The 10,756-nt window shown below is 37.5% G+C and overlaps 1 protein-coding gene across 2 annotated transcripts; it reads left to right on the forward strand.

The window, feature by feature from the left end:
- The first annotated feature begins 1,107 nt into the window (after window positions 1–1,107).
- Window positions 1,108–7,775, forward strand: desi1a (desumoylating isopeptidase 1a). 2 transcript variants are annotated; one of them, XM_028042607.1, is made up of 6 exons: window positions 1,108–1,297; window positions 1,554–1,575; window positions 1,722–1,791; window positions 3,073–3,176; window positions 3,290–3,412; window positions 4,814–7,775. In XM_028042607.1, the coding sequence occupies exons 1-6, from the start codon at window positions 1,207–1,209 to the stop codon at window positions 4,902–4,904; spliced, it is 501 nt and encodes a 166-aa protein (XP_027898408.1). In that variant the 5' UTR covers window positions 1,108–1,206; the 3' UTR covers window positions 4,905–7,775. The 2 variants fall into 2 exon arrangements, with proteins under 2 accessions (XP_027898408.1, XP_027898407.1); XM_028042606.1 differs by having other exon boundaries at window positions 1,110–1,297; window positions 3,073–3,182.
- Window positions 7,776–10,756: the final 2,981 nt, after the last annotated feature.

Here is a 10,756-nt window from a genome sequence, read left to right on the forward strand (position 1 = left end):
CATAATGCAATTAGAAAATTGGGTCTATATCTGTGTTACTTAATAAGTAACACAGATGAACGAAGCTTTATTAATTTTATAATAACCAAGGAACACAGCAAACAGGTCAGGCATAAAGTTGTGGAGCCATACAAATGAATTATGTTATCTATTTCATGTTGAGTATTACCCAAATACTAATCTATCATAAATGACTGTGTAGCTAAACCAGGAGTAAGCAACTTTTATAGAAAATGAAATGAACAAGATAAAAACATAAGCAACAAAAAAGTAGCACCATTTGCTGTTGCATTTCAAATAACTGTTACAACCGTTTTTTTTGTTTTTTAATATTTACTTTTATTTTTTAAGAAAGATGTACATGATTTGGGGCAAAAGTTGTTAAAATAGACAGGCAAGGAAAGTACAGAATTAGTTAAAGAAGCTACCAGTAGCCCCATAGTAACCTTAGAGGAGCTGCGGAGATTCACAGCTCAAGTAAAACACAGTGGTGGCAGCATCATGCTGTTGACTTTTCTTCAGCAGGGACATGGAAGTGGGTCAGAGTTGATTGTAAGGCTGGAGCAGGGTTCACCTTCCACCATCCATTTATCCTTTTTCTCCTACTTCAAAATCATGCAACCCTTTGTGATGATCTATCACATAACATCCCAATGACAAGTTTAACAATGATAAAGATGAAACAACAACAGCATATTGTTTTAGAAAATAGGACAATCTTTGAAATGGGAATGTTTCTTTTACACAAATAGTTTTCTATCTAAATTGAGATTGCATTTTCTATTCTTTTAAGCAGTGATTTAATTAAAATAATTTAGATAAAAGCCACCGTCTGTCAGCTGAGAATATCGATTATTATTATAATTTTTTTTTAACTTTACAATCATATGACAATCTGAGCCCTAGTCGTGCTGTTAGGCTGAAAATAGTGTGAAGTCACAAAAAAAAACAACTGTTAAAGTAAAACAGAAAAATGTGTCATTGACCTTCAACGTAAAACTACACGGTCTTTTAAAAACCAATCTCGATGTAACGTCTCCTCTTTCTCTGTAGCGATCAGTTTTATTTTGACAGCAGCTAAAGCGGAAGTCAGCAGACGTAATGACATCACCCTTCTGCTAACTCCTCCCCGTCATCTGTACCGTTTAAGGGTCCGCAGTACAGCTAACCGAGATAAAACCCCCCAGATAATTTAGAGTTGAAGTAATGGATAAAAATATACCTCGGTACAATGTTCAACTGTATATTTACGACCTGTCAAGAGGAATGGCTCGCAGCCTTAGTCCTATCATGTTGGGTAAGTTGTTATTAAATAATTATAATAAAAAAAAATAGCGGAGGCAGAATGGCCGAATATGCGAATATGTGAATAATATATTTTTTACTTTACAGGCCTAAGTATTATTTTCCCAGCTTATTAAAATCCTGACTGTTAGTAGTTGTATATTATATCATGGGAACAGGGATGTCATTGGTTTAGACGGGCTCTCCAGAACCAGTTAGAATGGGTCTGCTGTCTCCTGTCGTCACTAATCATCGCCTTGTTGTTGCAGGTAAACAGCTGGACGGTATATGGTGAGTCTGACTTCCGGAATCGTTGAAATACTGTATGCTCTGAAGTATTAACTACAACATGTAGGGCAGTAACTTAAAGGGCATTGCAAAATCTACAACGTTTCTGCAGTCTGTAACTTGGATTTACTTTGGCGTATTTCTTGCAGGCACACAGCTATAGTGGCATATGGTGATGAGTTCTTCTTTGGAGGGGAGGGCATCTCCAGCTGTTCACCGGTAAGATAGATTTGCAGCTTCTAACAGTGAGCTTCAGAGACTTTTTGCCCTCCCTTTTAGTCACCCTGCTTACTGTGTGCTGTGGCAAGATAAACCCGAGCCCTTTCTGTTCACAGCTTGGCTTATCGTAAACTTTCAACTTACTGCTCTCGCTGTAGATATGAACAGGTGTCTAATTTCCTGACTAATGGAGACCAACACACATCTGCCTTACCAAAATGGCATTTTCTCTTGTCTTTCTTATTTTAAAAAAATAGCTAAGAGAAATGTTATACAGTAAAGAAATAATTGAATTCCTTGAGAATTCAGTTATTAACTATTATAAAATAAATATAAATTTCTTTAACGTAATTTTTTTCCCCCCTACCGAATTCAATTTTTTTAAAATAATTTTTGCAGCTGAAGTTATTTGAAGGGTTTTTACCCAGGAAGCAAATAAATGCCGCTAAGCAACAATATCAGTCCCTGTTTACACGTGGAAGATAGAAGATGGCTTACTTTCGGCCGAGCCTTTGTAATTAAGATTTAGAGATGCAACAAATTATGTTTAATTGCACATTTTAAACTTGAACATCAAAGTTTTAAATGTCATTTTTGCATAAATGTGGCTGTTTTGAAGCAAATGCCATTACCTCTTGCTTGCTGTGTATTGTTTTTGTTTTTCTTACCATCACAATGAGATTAATTTTAAATAACTTTTTTCTCTTGGTTTTTGTTTTACTCTTTTTCACTCAGTTTTTTTTTTTTTTAGAGTAAATCTGTAAATCTTCTGCTTTTTATATTAATGGGAAAAAAGTTACTTTTTGACAGCTTTTTAAAAACATTGCACAAAAAATATAATTAATCAGAATGCTTTTTTGTGCTTTTAAAAAAAATTAAATTACCATGCTGAGTCTAAATGCTACCAATAAAATCCAACTTTCATAGATATGACATGGAAAACGTGATTGAAGCTGATGATGTCATTAGTTATAATAAAAAAAAAATGTAGATGCATAAAATCCAATGGCAACATTCAAAAGAGCGAAGAAAGACGAGAGTGAAATGAACGAAAGAGAAAAAAATTCTGTTCACACATGACATTAACACTTTACAGTTGTTTATGGTTGTCATAAGTACCGTCTTCCCCGCTGTACTAATTATTGATGTGTTTACACATCCTACAAAGTAGCTTTTAGTTTTGCCCTGAGGGAAAAAAACAAAAATAAAAATAAATGAGTGGAGTGTTGTTCCCGTGGTATTTCAGTTTCAAAACACTTTTCTCTGTGTGGTTTATGTGAGGGAGGGACGATGCTGGGGCCTCCGGACACGGTGGTGGAGCTGGGCGAGACCGAAGTGACAGAGGAGATCTTTATGGACTACCTCTCCTCTCTCGGAGAAACAACGTACAGGTCCTGGGGGCGTCTGTCCTCTTTTGCAGTGAAGCTATTTTTGGTTCAGTCGTGACTACCGCGTCAAGAGGATAAATCTCAAACCTTTTCTTTCTTTGTTTGTTCAGAGGCGACAGGTATCGTCTGTTTGAGCACAACTGCAACACGTTCACCAACGAGGTGGCCCAGTTCCTGACAGGCAGGACCATCCCGTCGTACATCACAGACCTGCCGTCAGAGGTCCTCTCCACGTGAGTGACCGGGTTCCAAAGAAGCGAGTCTCAGGCGTGATGACGATTTCCATAAGACTGGAGCAAGCAAACAGTTTTGAATTATGATAAGCAGGCCTGATTTGTTTTCCTGGAATGACATGGCAGTTTGAGGGGAGTTTTGTTGTCATTAATAGCTAAACTTGTGACACAGTTTTGGTTCAGTCACAAGGCCAGTCACAGCTGAGACGCAGGTTTTACCACAGATTCAGTGTGATCTGCTTCCAGCTACAGACAGGACCCGAAGCTTCTCTTACAGGGTTAAAAAAGCCAATTATATGTAACTATTTATATGTAACACACTATTTTACACATATTGTATATTGTCACCTTCCTAAAATAACAGCTTGTGAAATTTGTTTGCCAAATTTTTTATTCTTTTTGCCCAAGACATCTTTTGGAAAAAAAAGAAGTGGTGATTTTTTTTTTTTTGGTCGCCAAAATCACTTTTGGCAAATTGACTTGGGCCATTATTTTAGGAAAGTTACGTAAAATGTTTACAAGACAGTATTAGTACGTCTGCAACTTGTTTAAATCTGTTTAGGTTTTTCTTAAATTCACTTTATAGAACAGGAGCAATTGGTATATTTGTTTAGCAAAAGACAGCATTCAAACCAGGCGAACAAATATAATTCAGATAAACTGAGTATAGAGAGTCTATTCTAAAACATTAATTAAACCAACTAACCCAAGTTAGAATATTTTTAAAATGAAGTAAATAAGGAGCTCAATTCCACCTTCAGCGCCTTTAAAGGTGAGGAAAGTAAACATGTCAAAGATATATTTAGGGATTTCCATTGGTAATGTTTTCGTAAATGTTGTAGCATACATTTTCCAAAAGCCAAAATTAAATTAACTTGGAAGTTGGATCCCTGGTTCGATTCCGAGCACAGATTCTTTTTGCATGATGTGTCCATGTTCTTTCTGGTCCTGTAGATAGAGACTGGCCACCCTTTGACCCTCCAGAGATAAGCAGTGTAGATAATGAATCAATGAATGTGTGTGTGTGTGTGTGTGTGTGTGGTAAATGTCCATTTGAGACACATAAATGCCTCAAATCTTCAAACGTGTAAATGTAAAACAAATCTCTCAGATTTCAGTCAATTTAAAGTGTCTCAGGATGTGACCGTTGTGAAATAATAGGAGTTATGGGTTGAAATCCAAACAGTTTCTATTTATCTCTGTCTGTCTCTCTTTCTAGACTTTCCGTCACTTAAAATCAGTAAACAGAGAGTCTACATTTCTTAAAATTTACTGCAACTTAATCACAAGACATTTAAATGGGTTCTGGTATGATTAACCACGAATTATAAAGCTTAATTCCTGTGACGGAGTCATTGATTATTATTATTTCAAATAAATTCTCTTTTGTCCCATCTCCAGACCGTTCGGCCAAATCCTTCGACCAATCCTCGACTCCATTCACATCGCCCCGCCCGGAGGCAACGTCATCAACGGTGGAAGAAACATCTAACCGCCTGACGGAGCTGCCCGGTGTTCTGCAGGTCTCTTTCAATGTTGCTGATCTCTTTTAATTCTTTGTTTCCTGTCTTTGTTCCTCATTCTTTCTGCATAATAAGTGACCACCGACTTCAGAGGGCAATATTTTTCACATCCGAGATTTTACAGCGTACCAGTGATTTGACAGTAAAGGCAACGCATCTTGTTTTTGGTCTTTGTGCAATTTGTGAAATTGAAACAGACAAAAACACAGCATTTAATCAATGCTATTCAATTTTCACATAAAACCGGCTTGGTTTGGATAACCTTTTTTTTCCCCTCAGTAAATACAATTTTCATTTGGAAACTGTATTTTTTTAAAATTCGCCTAAGTTGTCATTGTCTGATATGAAAATGAGAAAAAATTAGAATGTACAGTATATTTAATCAGTTAATGTAGGAAACAGATTCTGATATTTACTCTCAGAAAAAAATGAAGAATAACATAATAAAGTCTTCACGTCTTTGTAATAGATAAATTAATCAAAATCCTTGAAGGTTTTTCTCTGAAACAAATTTTCCATTGAAAATTAAGTGTTAAATTACACTTGACTATGTTCTTCATCGCTAGAGTTTATTCTTTAAATGTATTTATAATATTTGGTAAAGTCATTATGACTTTAAGTCGGTCACCTTTCTATATTTGCACCTTGTTCGTGTTTGTTAGCCTTTAGTTTATGTCCAATCAAAATTCTTTTTGTATGTCTGTAATCTCTTTTGATTTATATTTTCATTTTGTTGACGCACAATAGGTTGTTGAGGAATAATAATAACAGCTGACCTAAACATTTTCCTCTATATGAATGACTCCATATTTTTCAATTTTTTTGTGTTCAGTACATTATAAGAGTTTTCTTTAAAATGGCATCCTGCTCTCTCAACAATAACCTGCTTGAGTCACCAGAGTGTGTTTGTACTCCAGCACACCTCTGTGCCTTCATCCCCCTCTGCCTAACTACAGTCGACTCTCAGACTCCATAAGGCTGTTTAAAGTTGACATAGTACTTGTATAACAAATAGGATATAATAATATGAATTACACATCTAGTGCACAAAGCAACACCCTCTACAATCTTATTGTATAACACGATAACACACGGGATGAACACAGTGCCCATCCACACACTTATCGCCACCCCGGGTAAAATGACAGGAAGTAAATGAATCTTTTATTGAAGCAGAGATATTCCCAAACTCAAAAGAATTTGAGAAATCGATTGGGAATTGGGAGTTTTTAGCAAAAACCCATTAGCCACTCTTGACCCCTATGTTTGAAGAACCCTTTTTGGGTAATTGGACAGAGTTCCATCCTATCCTCTTTGCCCCACAATTTAGTTTTTTATTTGTATTTTATAGGATTTACGTCTCAGGACTGAGATGGCCTTGGAAGAAAGATGATTTTGTTTCCCATCAACCTTTTCTGTGGCCAAATTCTCTTCATCATCATTCTGCACAACTATCCAATGTTAGCTCAATTTCAGTTTTCTGCCAAAAAAGTCACCAGGTGTTCAATTCAAATCTTCTGATATTTCAGATTGTCCAATAGTCCGACCCATTGCACCACAGTGGGCATGTAGTGCTTATCCAAATATTCATCCACCAGGAGGTTTTGTCTTCACCATTTAGTTAATCTTTAATCACAATCCCATCTGAACTAAATTCGCCACAGCGTCGTGCAAACTCCACATCTTTACGTTTGTAAAGGTTGGAAGCCATTTTCCTGGGATGCCTCCAAGGCGACTGATTGGCATGTAGATCACGACTTATGGTTGCTAAGGAAACGTGGCAACAGCCTCCTTTCAACTCCCTTACCATATTTCTCACTGTGAGCCATGGCAAGTCTTCATCTGGTTGTTTTTACCTTTTTAATTGTTGCTTTAGCAGAGAAAACCTAAACTCTGTTATTTACAAACTTTTCAAGATCTGCCTTTCTTAAACCTGCTCTCTTTGCCTTTCCCATTTTGAAGAGAATTTGGCCTTAGTCATGTTGTGGTAGTTAAAGTTCCTGATTTACAAATAGCTAAGGGATATTTCTAAATGTTCTACACTGAATAAATGTACTAAAACTAAAGGGCACATTTCCAGTGTAAAATTATTCTGCTGCGATTAAAGATGAATTCGTTTCTAGTCTTTTTAAATATCCTTAGCAGGGGTGCCAACTAGTGCGGGAGGGGCGTTGCACACTCATTAGAAGGCAGGCTTTAGGGTCTTTTCAGAACCTTTTTCTGCATGAACACAAACAACGAGCACAGCATCGAGAAGCAAGAATCTCAGAGGGTCTAAACCAGCATTAAGCTTCATGTTCTCGTGCAATAAACAAACCTTCCACTCTCGCTGTCCCAGCAGCCACTGGGGTCGGCCCTTCTAGTCTTGCTCTCCTGCATCAAGATGCAAATGGTCCAGGAGAACTTGAGAATTCCCCACCTTCTCTCCAGCTTACTGACACACCAACCCGACCGCTGAAATGTATCACTGAACAAGTCGCCCTTTATCCCGCCGGTGTACGTTGTTGCTTGCTGCTATCCGTCCTGTGAAATTGCAGATTGCACCAGATATTTATAGGTATTGTTTACCAATTTATTTAAGAAAAAACAGTGTTATATATTTCTGCACTTTGTATTGTTTGTGTAATGTGGTTTTGGTTTTCCTTGGTATTTCTTTGTAACTCTATTCATGAGTTAAAGTCGTTGAAACTCCTTTCGTGGTGTTTCTTGTCAAATGCAGCGATTCTCAGTAGGTTTTAAATGCCGATTCACAAGTACTTTGATGAATTAAGATAATCCATCAAATGAAAGGATGCATATTTTCTTGTGTGTGTGTTTACCAATAAACATTTTACATCACTGTGGAGAAAATTTAGCTTGTTTTTCTTTGCCAGATTTTTAATGTAGATTACAGCACAACATACCAATACGATTTAAGTCATAACTTTAACTAGGCCTCTCCAAATCCTTGGTTTTGTTTGTTTCTTTGTGTTACAAATAGTTTTGTACGTTTATAGCCTGGTAGATGTCAAATGTCTTGAATGTCTTCAAATCAAAAACATTGTGTTTGTTTAGTCTACTTCATGTTGTCATGCATGCATAGAGAAGGTACATAAACACACACACAAATGTTGAGATTATTTCACATAAGGTGTTGTAAAATGAAAGACTTTCTAGCCCACTTGTGTTGTTGGTTGTCAATGTTTTATCTGTCCACCAGGTGGCAGGGTTCACCTTCTGTTCAGTTAATAACTCCAAGCTGCTGCAAGGTGTCCCACAAAATACAAACAGAAAAAAACCCAGAAAAACATCCTTGATCTCTTTTTCCCCCTGACAGTTAGAGGTTAAACAGACAATCCTAAGAGATATGTTACCAATGGATCTCGCGTTCACAAAACGCTTTATTTCACTCGGGGAAGCGTAATCTCGTCTTTCTATTGTCTGTCGAACCTGCTGTGGTGCGGGGAAGTAGCCATTAGTGGAGCCTAATGCTGAAACGCCAGGAGCTGCACACAAGAGAGTTTCTTCTGTAGTTCAGAGACTGGAGCTGCTTGTGGACCTGAGGGGAGATTTAATGAAGCTGGATGTTTCCTGCATTGGTTCAGATGTTACTCCTATAGAGATGGAATCCAGCTCACTCCACTATATCTCCTTCAAAGAAAAAAAAAAAACCCAAAGGTTTTGTTTCAATTTATTCCATTTATTTAGCACTAGTTCACAATTAATTTCATCTTCTAGGACTTAATGCTGCAGCATGTATATTTGATCAAAATATGTATTTTACCTATTTGTTAAAGGTGTCACTGTGGCGTATAAGACAGAAAATGTGTGGAAAAAATTGCGCTTTTCTGCCAGAGCTCTCAGCACTAACTGCAGAAATGCACCATTTTGTCAGAAACAACCAATCAGAGCCAGGAGGAGGGTCAATCCTGCTGTCAATCATGCTTGTGTGCAGTGCTCACAGCCTCCCACTTGCTCACTGCTGCAGGTGGCTATGCTGAGGGTAGTTAGCATAGCCACCGATGACGGTGGATATACGATTATGCTGTAACGGTGAGTTACTTCTCCACCATTAGCATATTTAGCAGCGCATACATGAGGTTGTTTGACAGCGCTAAGACACTTCTCCTGGCTCTGATTGGCAAACATTGGCCGTTGTTTGAGAGGAACCACTTTCTTTTAACAGGAAGAACTCTTGAACAGAACCTGGTTTAGGATGAGTGGTGAGTGCGACAGTGTGTGAGTGGGCAGGAAGGAAAGACAGAAGAAAAACACATAACTACTGGGACAGGAGGACATTCAATGGGACACAAAGTTAAAGGCAGTAACAGCCTTGCCAATGGATTCATACAGGAAAGATGAACAGTAAGCCTACTTTCATTGCAAACACAAAACAAAGAGAGTATACCCTTAATTTGAGCAGGAATTGCTAATAATATATACATGGAGAGTAGTAGGAGAAAATAGTAAAGACAGGAAAAGCCACACTAGCTATAGACTTCATCACAGGTCAAGGTAGAGTCTTACAACTAAATGATCTGGCCCTTAGGAGCACCAGAAAACCTGCATTCATAAAGCAAAGTGCTCTGTGGAGAACAACTGACTTATTGATTATTCAGGATTTTAAGTGTAAATTTAATTATCTTTTTTTTATTATTTTTTTTTTATTATTAAGATGCAAATGGAGAAGCACAATTTCTCTTTTTGACTTTCCTCTTAATTTACCTTCTTCTATCCACTGAGGTAATTTTGTATTTCTGTCATAAAAGTCTGATTATTAAAATGGGTATTGAGCTTCAACAGTTCTCATTATGACACGGGGTAATCCCCTTTATATACACTATTATTAGTAGGACACAATAAACCTCTTCAGGGACAACAAGGCAAAAATTTGCCTGTGAGCTTTTGTTGCACCTGGCAGTAGTTTCACTTTTATAATTTCCCCAGAAACCGTCCACCTGCAAACGAGCAGTAAAATAATAAGTGCCAAAACTGATTTTCTGATTTACGAGAAAAGAAAACCTATAAAACATATTTACAATTTTCAGATTTAAGATCACAAAACGAATGTGTAGCATTGCTCCAAACTTATATCTGTAAATAAACTTCAGAAATAAAGATGGTTTATTTCTTCTGCCTGTTTGCGTGGATTTGGTTTTTCATTGCCTCAAACCACTCTGCTGTTTTACCCACAATATAAGGTGAAATAAACATACGTTCTGACATAACAGGATTTAGATCTACATTGCTACGAATAAATAATATGTGTATTTAGATTTCACACTAAGCATACTTTAGAAAAGGTGGACTTCCCATCATGGAAAAAAAAAAAAACAGATATGGACAATTTGATCCATCCCAAAAAGAAGGAAAGAAAGAATGCATACAGGCCTACATTGGCCTTGCTCCTCGTGACGAAGTTGATTTAATTCACCTAGTTGGAAAATCATGGTTGTCCTTGCAGGAGTTGACAAACGTTGCCATTCTTTCCTATTTCGAGAATACTGTCAGGCCGGGTCAGAGCTGTTAGCATTGGACCTTTCTCTCCTGCTGCGAAGACACATGCTTCAGTGACACGTAGGGGTGACTCCTTTGTTTCTTTTAGCCTCTTGCAACTGTACAGTTCATTTCTAGTGTATTAGAATAAACTGGTTTGCATAGTGGGCTGCACAGTGGCGCAGTTGGTAGCACTGTTGCCTTGCAGCAAGAAGGTCCTGGGTTCGATTCCCGGGGTTTTTCTTGATTGATTCCTGTGCATGTGTGGGTTTTCTCTGGGTTCTCCAGCTTCCCCCCACCCCTGAGTCAAAAAACATAACTGTCCGGTTAATTGGTCTTTCTAAAT

This window comes from Xiphophorus couchianus, chromosome 16, assembly GCF_001444195.1.
Source record: "Xiphophorus couchianus chromosome 16, X_couchianus-1.0, whole genome shotgun sequence".
Lineage (NCBI taxonomy): Eukaryota > Metazoa > Chordata > Actinopteri > Cyprinodontiformes > Poeciliidae > Xiphophorus > Xiphophorus couchianus.

Bases quoted from the DNA above. Each gene is read 5' to 3' on its own strand.
- desi1a (XM_028042606.1), top strand. From the start codon at position 1,207: ATGGATAAAAATATACCTCGGTACAATGTTCAACTGTATATTTACGAC. The intron at 1,576-1,721 runs GTGAGTCTGACT...TATTTCTTGCAG, and splicing joins AAACAGCTGGACGGTATATG to GCACACAGCTATAGTGGCAT. The intron at 3,413-4,813 runs GTGAGTGACCGG...TCCCATCTCCAG, and splicing joins CCGTCAGAGGTCCTCTCCAC to ACCGTTCGGCCAAATCCTTC.